Source organism: Panthera uncia (genome assembly GCF_023721935.1).
Source record: "Panthera uncia isolate 11264 chromosome C1 unlocalized genomic scaffold, Puncia_PCG_1.0 HiC_scaffold_4, whole genome shotgun sequence".
NCBI classification, from domain to species: domain Eukaryota; kingdom Metazoa; phylum Chordata; class Mammalia; order Carnivora; family Felidae; genus Panthera; species Panthera uncia.
The window spans coordinates 88982019-88997757 of record NW_026057585.1 but is presented as its reverse complement, the minus strand read 5'-3'; the positions used below and the strand labels follow the sequence as shown (position 1 = coordinate 88997757).

Below are 15739 nucleotides of genomic sequence, written 5' to 3'. Positions count from 1 at the left end.
TTCTTTAAATTTTTTAATGTTTTACTGATTTTTGAGAGAGGGAGAGAGAGTGTGAGCAGGGGAGGGGCAAAGAGAGAGGGAGACACAGTCTGAAGCGGGCTCCGGGCTGTCAGCACAGAGCCCGAGGTGGGGGGTTCAAACCCACGAACCGGGAGATCATGACCTGAGCCGAAGTCGGATGCTTAACCCACTGAGGCACCCAGGCGCCGCCCCCGGCTCCTGCATTTCTAATACAGCCTCCCACTGCTGCTGGTGGGTGCATGGCCAACGCTGAGTAGCACTGGTCAGGGCAGGAGGAAAACAGCTGCTGGGCTGAGAACTCCCACCTCTGGGCAGAGTTCTTAGAGGAGCCACTGCAGGGACTGGGTTGTCATACTGAAAGATTTCCAAAAGGCTGTTACCATTGCATGCGGGGGAAAGACTCGAGTAACACATTTAAGAACTGTTTTTAACAGGAAATCGGGACAAAGATCTGATTTCTAGGAGCCACAGACATATTTGTCAGTCCCTAGAAAGAACCTTTTCCGGCCGAGTGGCTTCTTTGTAGGAAAAGGGAAGCTGGCCCATTGGGCACCAAGGGAACTTGTTGACAAGTCTTTACCTTGGGAAAGAATACGTTGCTCTATGTATTAATACACTGATGCTCCAGCTTCCCTTTTGGAGTGAAATAAAAGACTGGGATCTAAAACCCAATTAGCTACCCATGATCTCAACCCCCGAGTCCCGCCCCTGTGCTGACAGAGCTCAACGCGGGGACGTCTGGTTCCTAGGATGGCTTTCAAGGGTCCTGTGCGGAGCTCTCACTCTCCCACACGGGCTCGTTAAATGCCCCCGCCTCCTCAGGGGGCACAGACTGGAGACATAGCAAACGGGAAAAATAAGAAGTTATAATTTGACCAAAGAGCCATATTATTCTGATAAAAAGAGCTATTCAAAAGGGCTCTGCCAAGGTTGCTGGTCCTCACATTGAAACCTGCCTCCCTCATCCATTATCTGAGTTTAAATTTTTGTGCGTAAAACAAAGGGGGGGGGGGGTACCTGTCATGAACCGAAGCCTCGGAGTGTTTGCGAGAGACACGCAGGAGTCAGCATCTTGGCCCCGAACACGCACATACGCAACTCAACAGAAAACAGCGAAACCAACTTGTCTTAAGTCCCATTTTAAAACCCCTCAATATTCTTAAGAATGTTGTTTTGGTTATGAGTTGATAACAGTAATCCGGAAATGGATGAAACGACACATCCCATCCATACGTTTTTTTTTGTCTTATTTAAACCAAATGATCTAAATGCCCTTTCTGGGCATTTCAGGAAGAATGCTTTCAAAAAGAGAAGCGAGATCCAAGAAACAAACAGTAGACTTGGAGAACGGAAAGAACACATGTCTATAAAAACCTTGCGTTATCCAAATGGTACTTCACTCTTCTGATAGGGTGTGGTCAGAGTTTTCTAAAGTGCAAGATGTACTTGATTTCCCAAATTCTGAACGACGGCAAGATTGGAGGAAGGTGCTGTCACAGGTAACAAACATTTGCCATCCTTTCCGTGTGCACGAAAGCCAGGGCACTGAAGCCAAAACTGAGACCCGATCCCTCGCTCACTGCAGGAGACACGGAGGTGCCTCCTCCTTGACCCGACACTAGGAGAGACCAGGGGGCAGCGGGTAGTGTGGGAGCCGACACAGAGGAGGATAATCTGAAGACACTTTTCCACAATTAAGGCAAGTTTCTTCACTTTCATGCTTTATTCAAAGTAAAATATGAATCAAAGACAGGTATTGGTAAGCAGGTTATGTCTCTAAAGAATTACTTTTTAGTTCAGAGCAGAACGTTGTCCCATCTACTGTGATACAAATCCTTGATGGACCAATGCATCTGGTATGAAGTGCGAGCAGGGAAATATAACAGAACTTTATTCCCTCCCGTGACTATAAATCTCGTATGTAGACATGATTTACTGTTACTGCTACTAAACCGGTTCCGTCTTTACTTGCCCCGCCCGCCCGCCACCCTCTCTTAAGTATAAAATTTGAAACATTTCCTTCAAGTCTGATGTCCGTCAGTGCAATCTGCTTTGTCTGACATAAGGCATTTGGGACGGTCACTTCAGAATAGTTTTCTGCCTTCTGGAAGGGTCACAGAACGGTTTAATTCCTAAATCCATCTTCTCGTTAATGCCCTAACATATGTCAAACGTCTCTCTTCCCTTCTGGTCATTTCTCGGAAGTCAGCAAGTGTCCAAAAGATTAATGTCCAAGTAGACCAGTACCTGGGAAAAGAAACACATGTGGAGGTAGAGCTGTGAGCTGAAAATGAAGGGTTCGGGTGCATTCCATTTGCCAAGAACGCATCATCACCAGGGAATATCCAATTTAATGAGTGAGCACAGCAGCCCCCGGATGGTGAAGGGTAAGAACAGAGCAGCAGACTCCAGGCTTTCCGCTAAACCACGCTTCAGCTGAAAGCCATGTGTTTCCTACGCGGTATCTTCGCACAAGTTAATCACATTCTATTGATGCTCTCATTTGATGGCCATCTCTCACAAAGACATTTTTTGCTTTGTTTTGTTTTGACCACTTCTTTGTGTAGTAACGTGTAGACAACAAAGCTGCATTGACAGGAAGGCTTTACTAAGGCCAGTAGCTTTGCTCGCTTATCTGTTTCGGCAAAGGACCCCTGGTGTTTGATTAGACTCACTCCGAGGCAAAAAGAAAAAAAAAATCACAAGCTGCCACAGACCTCTGGAGCAGGCCAAAAGGAATCAGAAGGGCAAAGGCTCAATCTGTAAATATCAAAGATCTGTATCTGATGAATCAATAAACACCATCGGTATATACACAGCTAACAGTGGCCATGACGTGACAAGACACCGCTGTGTCTCCATCCAAAGTCGTAATCCAAGAAATGCCTGAATTCTAAATGGATGAATGAAACCTTTTCACTGAACTGGATAGAATTCAGCAAATTCCTTCCCTCTAATTCTCATCAGTCACACACGAAATGTTTTGCTCCAAGGTGGGACCGAGAGGAGGAACGGGGAAAGGTAAATATAAATGCCGTCAGCTAACCGTTACCCCAACCTCCCCACCCACCTGCCCCTCCAAATGAGAAAGAGAAAGCAAAATGGACATCTGGCACTACAGACTTTGAACACACAGGCCGTAGCTGAGGCCTGAGTGCTGAAAAAGATAATGAAGAAGCCCGAATAAAAAATGCATTTAACTAAAATTAATTTCAGTCATGAGACTATATTGGATTAAATTTTAAAATCAAATTACAGCCTTCGCTTTAAGAGAAAATTACAGTAGGACTCTGACATTCATGAACAAAACATGACAAATGTAACTTACCTTTAAACCCTTCTTCTGGCATACACACTAGAAAAAAAGAAAGAGAGAAAAAAGAATTCCAAAATGAAAACACGGTCGTGACAGACGAGAATGCCTAAATTATCGCAATGCCTAAAGACAAAAAAAAGTTTATAAATAACTTTTAATTACTTTACTCACCCATAATGATTACCTTTGAAATTTTGGGTGAGAATAATCAGATGATGATCTTTCTCTTTGTTTTTACTTTTATCAAAGCAACACACAAGTCAAATACAGTAGAACAATGGCTGCAGCTAGAGCCAAGTTTTGCAGGACTCCAGGGGGGGCCTGGAGAAAACCGTGGGACAGATGCCCTTGGAGAGATGCTGTGTCCCTCTCACCTTCCCTCCATTCCCACACCCGAGAAGCAACCACTTCAGACTCATGTAGCCTTTTCTCCTGGTCTCTATTTCCAGATGATAGGCTGATTCGGTTGACCCTTAAACAACCAGTGGTTAGGGGCACTGACCCACAGCATGACTGAAAATCTACACAGAGCTCTGCACTCTCCCCAGAACTTAACTACTAACGGCTTTCTGTTGATAGCTTCACCCAAAACAGTCACTCGACACATATTTTGTATGTTATATGCATTATATACTGCATTCTTACAATCAAGTAAGCTAGAGAAAAAACATTAAGAAAATCATAAAGCAGAGAAAATACAGTTATGGTGCTGCACATACACTTGTTTAAAAATGCCCATGTGGGAGTGGACCTGACAGTTCAGACCCATGTTGTTCAAGGTCAACTGTATTATTATTTCGTAACATTAGATAAATAATATATAACAACTTCCTCAATGAACACTAAAGATTTAGTTGGTCTACCACCTGCCCCCTAACCCATGTCCCCTCCTGACAGTGGTATTTTTTGTTGTGAAGCCAGTCAGTGTCCAGTGTTTACATCACCTTTCACTCCAGTAACAAGTGCTCACGGTTGAATCCCTCAGTGCACCTTGGTCATACTTCCTGTCTGGTATGACTTTACCTTTCTGGGGGTGGTAACTGCTGCATACAGACGCTGGAAGACCTGTAAACCTCAAGACAGCCCTCCGTCACTTCCACTCTTCCCCGTGGACACGCTCTGCCGGAGCTGTGTTCCCTGCTCCGATCTGGACTGGGGGGTGCTCGCCGCTGACCGCAGGGCTTCTCTTCTGGGGTTTCCCGTCTTCTAGGGCTGTCTTCCTCTGTTGGATCCCTAGATTTTGGTTCCACCACCGACTTTGTTCTTGACTTGCACTCTTGTTTACGAAGAGCACACCCGTCCACAGTGTATTGGCAAACGATACTTGAGAGAGAAATATTTGGGGGCCTCAAACGCGAGGGAAGAACAAAATCTGTCTAGTTGTGGAATTCTGGATCAGAACTCACTTTTCCTCAGAATCCTGTGGGCACAGCTCCATCCACTGGTCTTTATGACTCTTTATTCTATGAAGGGGATTTGTTTTCCTCCCGTATCTCTGGATGCTTTTAGATTCACGAGTCCCTAGAATTTCACTTACTGCATCGGATCCTTGGTACGATCATTCTATATTTTCATGAAACCCTTTCTGTCCTCTCAACGTTTCTCTTATATAGTCCCTAGCTATGTGGTCTCTCTGTATTATTTATAGTTAATTTTTGAGCTTTCTTCTGCTTCCTGCATGGACTGCTTCATTTAGCTTCCTTTCTTGAGGCTCTTCATGGACACCGTTTCGTCCCAGACCCTCACTCTTCCACTGTCTGGTCTGGAGGTGCCCATTTATCCCTAGTGAAGTATGAGGACTGGTCAGTGGACACTGGTGGGCCTCACTGAAGGGTTACTGGGAGATGAAGCACTTAAAAAAAATACCTATCTGTAGGTGATTTTTTGAATTGGCCAGTGTCCCCCGAGTGCGATTTAGCTCATCGCTCCTGTGTGGGAGGCAGAGGCAGCTGCCAGCATCTGAACAAAGACAGGGGTGTTCTCCCTGTCTGCTATGTAACAGCCTCATTCTCGCCTTCAAAGAGCTGAGAAACACATCCTCGTTGCTCACGTGACGTCCCGGCGGGGAAGGCTCCAGAGGAGGGGCTTGCGCTGTCTTACTGCTTCTTACATAGTTTCCTCTTCTCAGGCTCTGACCTCACTCCCACTGTCGAAGTGCCTGGGGTCTCCTGTGCATCTGTCTGAGGCTCTACAATCAGAATTAACTTTGCTTCTGGTTGACCTTTTCTATTGCCAGGCTTACCCGTGTTTCAGTTTCCTCAGCTCAGCTAAATCATTACTACTCTGTTCTCAGCTTTCCATTTGCCCAATTGTTGCACACGCCCTTCTCTATGATCTTCCAGGAGAAAGAACGTAAGATTCCACCCTAACAACACGTAAAACTTTTTCAAAGTGAAAAGTAAAAGCAGTGTAGATGGAAACTTCACCAGGTGTAATTACCTCTCCTTCTAGCAACTTAAATTCCTAAAACAAATGTGTCTTTACCTTGCATGACATCATCCATTGCAGCATAATCTGCAATCGGTTCATCGGCCTAGAAAAACCAACGAAGACAAGTGAAAACCAGGGCAGATCCTCACCACAGGGAAGGCGGGTCCACGTGTCGACCGGTGTTTTGCTACAGGACACAGATACAAGCGCTGTCCGGTAGAGAGGCGGCCATGTCCAGGACTAACAAAGGATGTCCCCGCCTCCGACGATGGGTCTACACTCATCACTCCCAAACCATACATTATATGTGACACTGGTTAACTGCTCTTAAAAACACCTTCTCATGTGGAAATCTATTCCCCTGCGGTTACTAAGCACAAAATGAATGAATGTGAGTTAGGATGCCAGTGGTGATGGTGACAGGGAGCTGGTGGAAACCAGGTCAGACTGGTCCTCCAAAAAATAAGTTAGCTGAGAAAGACATTTTTGTTCCTCCTCGGCAGCAGGAAGAAATCACCCATTCCCCTTTCAGGACAGAAGCCAGCCCTGAGGCTGATGGCTAGCATAGACTCTAGCTGATCGTCCAAGGTACAAGTCCTCTGATAAGATGGGCCATTTCAAGGGTTTTAGACCTAGGGTCCTTAGGGCTCGGCAATTCTAGGTTTTCAGAATAATTCCACAGAACCTACGGTTGAAAGAAAAGCAAAAAGGAAACAGGGAATGGGCAGGCGGTAGGAGTGCGTGGAGCAGTGGGTATCATGGGCCTCCTCCTTCACTTCCAGGGCCCAACTGTATCTCACCAGGACTGAGGCTCCAGATACAAGCATGTATCTCACAGTTCAAAATAGTGAACAAATACAAATACTCTACCGGGTGACGCAGTGGTTGTTTGCCACAGTGGGGATGATTCTGGCCACTGAGAAACCAAAGAGGCAAAGGCAAAGGACAAAACCCACCCCTTAGAGGAGGGTAAGGACAGAACTGGGCTAATGAGGCAGTTCAAGGACTCTTCAGGACCCTGCCTTTGCAAAACACTTTCCACCTCTCCTATCTACTGTACCTGAAGCCAATTTCCATGCCCTGGACAAAAATCCCAAGTCAACCAGAAGCATTTAGACCATCGTGGCCGAGCCTCACGTGTTACATTTGCTTCCCTGCTTGAGTGGCTGGTACTTTTGAGCCAAGAGGAAATGAGGGGATGGTTTAATACAAGTATGGTTAAGTAATTCTGCTGATCCAGAAGTCTGGGTGGAGGCTTAAATCTATATTATTTTTAACAAAAATGATGAAAACCCCACAAGAACCAGCGATGTGCTGATCTCCACTCAGTCTTGTGCAGCTGAGCCAGAGTGGGAGCGTCTGGAGGCCAGTCGCTTACTGGCACAGCCTCCCGAGGACCAGAGGCGATCTTAACCACTGTCGCTTGTGGGGACAGGTCATCAAAGTTTTCTAGAATTCCTTACGTAAGGAGCCGTTACCTACCTTTAACAAAATCACAGATTCGGGAATGACGCCAAGGGTGCCGAGGGTGGCACAGTCATCACTTAAAATCTTTCCATCAATTGACAGATTCTGGTCAAAAGGAGCAACTGAAAACGCGTGCATGATCTGTGCCAATATAAAAGAAAGCGTGTATGAGGCAAATAATACTGAGACTTACACCCTACTGGAATAAATGAATACATGGATACTTTAAACAAACAAACAAACAAACAAACAAACAAAAGTCCTCAGAGTACAAAAGCTATTACTCCTTGCAATCAGCCCACGGGCTCCACTCCTACGAAGACTAGAGTCCTAGCCTATCTGAGAACATCCTTAGGAAGCCTGGTAGACAACAATTATACCCACGGACCCTTTTGTTCTGCGCATTGCCGCCTCCCCGAAGGAGGGGGCGTGGGGAAATCAAAGGAGCAGGTGGACCAGGCTGGTAGCTCCTCTGGTTTTAAGGCCTCAGCCAGGACGTGACAGTCACTCTCCTCATGCCCAGGTCACACGTCCTTTTAACAGTCAAGTCAAAATTCTTTCCTAAGACCATCTTTAAATTAACCAGCAGGCCATCTGGATTCTTCCTTCTGTCCTAATTTCTTTAGCAAGCCTGGACTACATAATTCACCCTTGGGACTGCTGTATATTCTTAGATAGTCTTGCCTCTAGGAACCAAAATATGAATTTCTTAAGGGAAAGGACCCCTTCATAATTCTAGCCAATTATTAAAAAATTAAGTACATTCAGAGGCCCCTGGATGGCTCAGTTGGTTGAATGTCTGAGTCTTGATTTCAGCTCAGGTCATGATAACCAGGGTTGTGAGATGAAGCCCCACATCAAGCTCTGTGCAGAGTGTGGAGCCTGCTTGGGATTCTCCCCCCATGCCCTGTGTGCATCCCCAACTTTCGCTCTAAAATTAAAAAAAAAAAAAAAAATTAAAACATTAAATAAATTCAGAAAGACTACTATGCATAATACTTAAGCATTTTTTCAAATTCACAAAAATGTCTTCTTTTTTTATCATTTCTGGGTAGTAATTACCAGTGGGCAGGTAAGAAGTTTTGGCCTTGGACAGGAGCACATGGGCACCTTCAATGATATGTTCTAATTTGTAACTTGGAGGGTGCATTCAAGAGTATTCATTTTATTATGCTTCGTAGCTTACTTACATACGCAAGTGAATGTTTTATTATATGTATGTTTATTACCAATATCAACAATGGTAAGGGAAAACCATCCTAACCTTTATATGCACACTACTCTACTCTCTGAATCTGGAAAGATGAAGAAGCCCTGAGACAATCGTGTGTATAATAGGGCGCAAGAGCTTTCCAAGACAAGAAAACTGTGACTGGAAAAGTGATTTTAATTATGGCATACAGAAAATTAGGAACAAGGATAACAACACGGGCCTCCTCCATGTTAGGCCTGAATCTTAACTGGACTTTTCAAAAGGACACCAGCTTCTGAGAAACAGGTGGCTGTGGGGTGCCTGAGTGGCTCAGTCGGTTAAGCATCCAACTCTTGACTTAGGCTCAGGTCACGATCTCATGGTTGGTCAGTTTGAGCCCCGTGTCGGGCTCTGCATTGCCAACGTGGAGCCTGCTTGGGCTTCTTTCTGTCTCCCTCTCTCTCCCTCAAAATAAACAAAAAAAAGACAACACAGATGGTTCTGTGGCTAACATGCCCTGACATCAATCAACTGCCTTTAAATCAATAAGCCTATTTCTTGTAAGAAGTACTAATAGGTCACTTCTACCGAAGCCAGCCCAGCACACAGGAATCAGGCAGAGGTAACCAGGTTACCAAAGAGGAATCGGGAGGAAGAAAGCAGAGTTACAATGGAGGTGTCCATTACGAACTTAATGTGGGCAACATTACAGCTGCTCGACTGTAGGAACGCCTGCTGGTATCCCAGAATACTGAGCGTCTTTGCACCAGCCCCGTGAGGTTGGACAAAGCAAACACATCCAGACACGAGCACCCTCACTGAGGGGTGGATGCTCAGGACTTTATGTATTGAGCACATGGCCAAGGACACTTAACAACGAATGAAGCTTTTATTAAGAAGCCACCATGAGTCAAATGCTTCGTTCAGTGCGGGAAATAACAAACATTGAGTGAGGAACCCCACATGGGAGGCGTTCAGAGAGTGAGGGCAGAACATGGCGGGGCTGGTGGCAGAAGGTACATGTCAGATCTGGGGAGCGTGGAGGACAAGAAGAGTCGGTTCTACAGCTGGAGGCCAAGGCAGGTTTGTAGGAGAGGTGCCATGAAAGATGAGCAAGTGTTTGCTAGTGAAAAGAGCACACTCTACTTCAGAAGAAGGGAATAAGCCAATCAAGGGCACGGAGGCCTTTGGCACAATAATGCACAAGCCGTAAAAATGCCTGAGTATAATTTAATAGTATATAGGTGCAGGATGCCTGGGTAGCTCGGTGGCTCAGGCGTCTCAGCTCAGGTCATGATCTCGCAGCTCTTGAGTTTGAGCCCTGCGTCAGGCTCTGTGCTGACAGCTCAGAGCCCGGAGCCTGCTTTGGATTCTGTGTCTCCATCTCTCTCTCTGCCCCTTCCCTATTTGTGCTGTCTCTCAAAAATGAATAAACATTAAAATATAACATATATTACATAGGTGCAGCATCCCTAATCTATGGAGCATACGAGGAACAACCATATGCTGTCCTAAGGGGAACAAACCCTGTCCTAAGGGGAAGCCACCCTGCGCTACTTGCTACGACGCAAGGGTGTGTGGCCTAAAGGAAACGCAGGGGCGATGGCTTCACCTGGCAGCCATCCATCCTCGGCACCACCGTTTCCTCCTTACTAAGGCAGGCAGCGCGACTGCTCAAAACGTGTCTGCGGGAAAATGAAATGATACAATCGAACACCAAACATCTTCTGCAAAGGGAGATGAACCGACTGTAATTCCATTTACTTTACGGTATCAGAGGTGGCTGAATTAATCATCAGGCAAGACAAACTTCTTAAGGTTTTAAGCAACACTAAAATGCGGATGTCTAGAATAAAACATTTACAATTTTACAAATGATGCCATCCTATTAACTTGGAAATGTACTCTCTCCATGAGGAAAGGCTCCATCAAACGTAAAAGAGGCATTACATACTTTAAAAACAAAACAAAACGCCCACCACCACTAACTGAGGGCCACACTCGTGCCCACCACAAACCCCAGTGCTGGCCAGGCTGCCAGGCAAAAGGTCACATCTAGTGGAGGCTTTCAAAGCTACCACCACTGAGCAGCAAGGGGAAATTACATTTCACTGCCCTTTCCTTTGACTCTGGATCACGGCGGCTTCAAAGCCCGGGTGGGGGAGGAAGGACACTGCAAAGGACCCACCGGAGAAGAGCACGTTGGGGGTTTCATCTGAACCGCTGGTGGCTTCTAACAGCTCCTCCGTGCAGGTAACATGTTCCTAAACAGAGGTTATTTCTGCTGACTTTTGATTTGTTCTTCAAAAATGGTAGTCCATAATAAAAGCAGCACAGGCTTTTTAAATGTCTTTATCCACAGGGGCTCTTTTTGTAATTTAAAGGTTTTGAATGTTCGAGGTTTACCACTGACAGGCAAAAAGCCGGTGACAGAAACAGGCTTTCTCAGATGTAAAAGGTACAATAACAGAGTAAAGATATTATGCCAACACGTTTATTTTCAGAGCCATGGGTTCAACTAAGGGAAATACTGTTCCCAGGACAATCTGGAACATATAACACCCTCAAAGGAAGCCTGTATTTTTGCCTCAATTACAATGATAAATATCAGCAGCAAGAAAAAATGCAGAACCAGTAAACTATGCCACATGAAAGCAGCAAAGAGGGAAATTTGGTCGACTTTCTGGATATATATCAGTGTCTGAAACCGATTAGGGGCCAGATTTCTTTTTTTTTCTTTTTTTTCACGGGCATCTTGAACTTATCAGAGCCTCTTGCCTAGATTTTGGGACATACCACTCATTTACAGTATTTTAGTATTGATACGAAGAAATAACAAAATCATCTAGGATTTTCAAAATGCCTACACAGCATTCACTCAACAATGCTTGCTTTTGGGAGGGGGGCACGAGGGAGTGAGACGGAGAGGAAAACAATCTAAAACAAATCTTTAAAAACCCATTTGGAAGACATCACTCTATAAAGAGAGGTAACTTTAAAATTCTATCAAGTAGACTTATCTGACACCAAAAATATTGTGGTAAAAAAGTTCCAGGCTCACCCAAGTGAATAAACGATGCAGTAGCTGCCTTTTATTTCCCCTTAAGTTTCACAGCAGATCCTGGTAACTGGCTCAAATACTTATTAAGTGGTCAAAGGAAAACATACAGCACAGTAAAGTGAGGGAACAATTACCCCTGAACAACCTCCGCGTTCAGCACATTACAGGGCTCTCAGTGTTTCCCATAAGCTACTCAGAACTTGCCCACGGTTTCAGAATCCAAACCACTTTCACCTTCACAGAAAGAAAGATTCTTGGGTATTTTGTGTGGCTTCTTAAAAATTTTAACTTATTTTTAAGTAATCTCTACGCCCAACACGGGGGCTTGAACTCATGGCCCGAGATCAAGAGTTACCATGTTCCACCAACTGAGCGAGCCAGGTGCACCAGATCTCGGCTATTTTGAAAACTTTTTTTTTTTTTTTTCAAACCTCGGCTATTTTGAAAACTTTTTAAAAGAGTTATTTCAATTTATTGAAATTTATTATTCAATTTATTGAATATATTATTCAATTATTCAATTTATTCAGGCGTTATTCTGAAATCAAAAGAAAATCAACGGATTAATACCAGGAGGATCGACCCTGAAAGAAAACAGAGACATACATAAACACAGGGCAAAGCAGGAACGCAGGAAGGTCCCTTCTAAACCAACCTTGTATTTTCCTCACCTGAATTTTCAATTCTTTTAGTGTCTGATTAGCAGAAACAAGAAGTGCTTTCTCACCACGGACTTTTCTATGTCGCATACTGCGCCGAATGACTTGCTTTTGATAGGCTATGTAATTCTGATGGGTTATCTTTTGCCGCTTCGTCCCTCCATTGCTCTAGAATAAAAATCCAGAACAAACAGCACTGAGATGATCCGCTCTGTGTGACCCATGCTCATAAAGTTCATCAGACAGACAAAAACAATTTACTTACTGGTCCCTTAACCACTTGAAATTCAGTGTCAACAATGAGTAGAAACTCACCAAATCCTTACTTAGTAGGCTCACACAAAATTGGAAAAGAGGATGTGTGAGATATACCAGTAACTGCACGTAAGCGGCAGGTTTTTGTTTTTGTTTTCTTCAAAAAGTTACAATAAGAACATTTAAAAGCAAAATGGTACGTTTGAACCTTCAATCAGAAAAACACACGTGATAAACTAAAAAACGTTAAGATTACTAAATTTAATCCAGAAACAACCTGAATCGTAATGTTTGTATTACACGATTTCTTTTGAGAAGGCGAGGAAGCTAAGTACAAACAGCTGAGAACGTTCAAAAGAAAAGACAGTATTAATAAAGACATCAACTTGGTTTGACTAAAAACGGGACACACTGTGCCTCTTGATGGGATCAAGAAAGAGCTCTGTCTGTGAAAGATCTTTGTGAAAATTTTTAGACCTGAATCTAATCAAACATTGAGAGCCGATTTCCAATGTACAAAAATTACAGAGACCAGAGAAACAAACTGAAATCAATAATGTATGGGGGCGATCAGCTGGATCAAGGATCAGGGACAATCTATACGACATTAAAGGTCAAAGAGGAAAAGAAAGGGGGTAAGGAGGTAGGACTGGCCTTCTAGCTATAATACAATGTACATACACCCTGACGGTTGCTTGGAGGAGGAAATACTATTTTACATCTTTGGGATACCTGGAAAATTCTGAGTATGGGCAATAGGACACTGCCTTACTTATATGCTGCTTTAAGTATGTATGTATTTTTAAATTTTAGAGAGAGCAAGGGAGGGTGGGGGGGGAGAGAGAGAAAGAGAGAGAAAGAGAGAGAGAGAGAGAGAGAGAGAGAGAGAGAATGAATATGAATCACAAATAGGCTCCATGCTCAGCATGGAGCCCGACTCAGGGCTCAATCACACAACCCTGGGATTATGGCCTGAGCTGAAATCAAGAGTCAGATGCTCAACAAACTGAGCCAACCAGGCACCCCTGATTTGAGTGTTTAGGGGTGAAAACGCATGACAGATACTATTTACCGAAAGATAGTTGGGCAAAATATGCAGGCATACATACATACATACATACATATGGATCCAGAATTCCTAATGCGCCAGTCTTAAGAAAAAAATGATAGATAAGAGCCAAATGTCTTTCTACGACACCCCCATGAACACTTCATAAGGAGGCTAAGAGTCAACAGTCTTCTGTTAACCAGGCCAAGGAGTGAGAGGCACAAGATTCCTCAGACAGTTTTCCCCCGCTTTAATTCAATGCGGATGAGGTAAGCCCCAGGCCCTGGCTCTGGTTTCTGCAGTTGTCACTGAGTGTTAGCTGCGCATGAGCAGAGTGGATCAGGGGCCATTATGGACACAGATGCCACGCACTCATTACTAACAGAGATCCCGGGATTTACAAAGCAAACAAGAGCACTGGCTCAGGGTGACACCTGCTGGCTGGGCTCCACGCACAGCCAGGTTTCGCTCTAGCCCCGAGGCTACAGAGATACACAGGTGGTTCTAACATTCGTTGACAAGTTATGTGGGGGACGCCTGGTTAAGCGTCCGACTTCGGCTCAGGTCAGGATCTCACGGTTCTGGGTTCAAGCCCTGCGGTGGGCTCTGTGCTGACCGCTCAGAGCCTGGAGCCTGCTTCCGATTCTGCGTCTCCTTCTGTCTCTGCCCCTCCCCTGCACACGCTCTGTGGCTCTCAAAAAAAAAAAAAAAAAAAGTTTTCGGGTGTTCATTTAAGTTATGTGGCAAGGGAGTTAAGGAAAAAGAGGAGCACCTGGATGTCTCCGTCGGCCAAGCATCTGACTCTTGATTTTGGCTCAGGTCATGGTCTCAGGGTTGCGGAGATCGAGCCCTGCGTCTGGGGCTCCGTGCTGACGGTGCTGGGGCTGCTTGGGTCTCTGTCTCTCTTTCCCTCTGCCCTCCCCTGCTCACGTGTGCACATGCTCTCTCTCAAAATAAATAAAAACACTGAAAGATAATAACTTAAAAGTTGATGAAACATTTTCCTTAACCTCATCCGCAGAAACGAAAGATGAAGGTGGACCTAAATTCTCCAGATTAGGAAGGATAAAAATATCTACAACGTATCCAATTTTACTTTAGAAATACAAAACACAACCAAATTACAAATCCCTCGGCATTAGGCCAGATATATTTTTTAATGGCTCTGATTTTAAATGGGTCCAAAAGCTTTTCCCAGAATTATTTTTTTAAAAAAAAAAAAAAAAAAAAAAAAAGAAAAAAAAAGAATCTAAATCCAACTATGTGACAAAAACCAGCCCACTGGTTTTAGATGGCTTTCAATTACCTAAGCGATATCTGACACTGGGTGCATTATTAACCTGAACTGTAGAAAAGGTCAAAGTCAAAGGGACTGGGTTGATCTAGCTTAGAGAGGGGAAAAAAGAGGATTTGTTCCTCCCCATTAAGGACAAGTAGAGATGCATCATTTCCTATTACAGGGATTTAAAACCGTAATTACAGAAGCTATCTGTACTGAACTGTAATACATTACAAAGAAAATGTCTGAGGACCCTGAAGGTCTGGAAAAGCTTGCCATTCTTCTGGGACCATCTCCTCTTTTCAAAAGGAAGGCTACATTTTTTTGAGGGTCAAAAATATTTAAAACATTCTAGAGTATGACAATATCCAAACAAGGAGAGGGAAGACAGAAGAAAATTATAATGTATACATAAAAAAAAATTATAGCGTAAAAAGTGATGTTTCCCAGCATTCTCTGTCATATTTGTAAATACGAAATCCGCTGTCATCCACAACTAAGAAGAGTAATTCCACATCCACTCTTTAGAAAGTGCTGTGGTTACAACCACAATGAATAAAACTAGACATTCAGAAACGTTGGCTTCCCAAAATTCTAAATCACTTGAAAATGTAAAGAGATTTCAAAATTAACTCAGGCTGAAGAGCAAAGCTTGAAATAACAGAAACTAAAGACAATATGAACTTACATATCTATCTTTACAAACTAATTGACAAAGTTTATCTCTTTATTCAGAAAATGAGTCTGCGACAACAGATTTGGGAAAGAAGGAGATTCCCAACTGATTAGAAAACCACACTTCCAAGAGACAATCATTAAAACGATATAGTACTGCCAGCCAAGCAATGAAAGAAACTAGAGTCCTAAGGCTGGATCGAGATGTTCACTGCCCTCCACAAGCATGCAATTTTAATGTATCAACTAAAGTGAGCAAACAAACTAGTTTGTGGGTGTGGGATTTGCAAGATGGATTCTACGAGGCGATGGGGACATGAGAAGAGTTGATGACAA

At 43.9% G+C, this 15739-nt stretch overlaps 1 protein-coding gene across 3 annotated transcripts in view; it reads right to left on the bottom strand.

Annotated features, from left to right (window-relative positions):
* Window positions 1-1721: 1721 nt before the first annotated feature.
* USP48 (ubiquitin specific peptidase 48) overlaps window positions 1722-15739 on the bottom strand; it is an 89966-nt gene continuing 75948 nt past the window's right edge. For all 3 annotated transcript variants that reach the window (XM_049617873.1, XM_049617870.1, XM_049617872.1), the window contains 5 exons: window positions 12159-12314; window positions 7250-7375; window positions 5822-5870; window positions 3350-3376; window positions 1722-2268 (listed from right to left, as the gene is read on the bottom strand). In XM_049617873.1, the coding sequence (XP_049473830.1) occupies window positions 2246-2268; window positions 3350-3376; window positions 5822-5870; window positions 7250-7375; window positions 12159-12314 (381 nt within the window). In that variant the 3' untranslated portion in view covers window positions 1722-2245. The remainder of the gene's footprint in view (window positions 2269-3349; window positions 3377-5821; window positions 5871-7249; window positions 7376-12158; window positions 12315-15739) is intronic.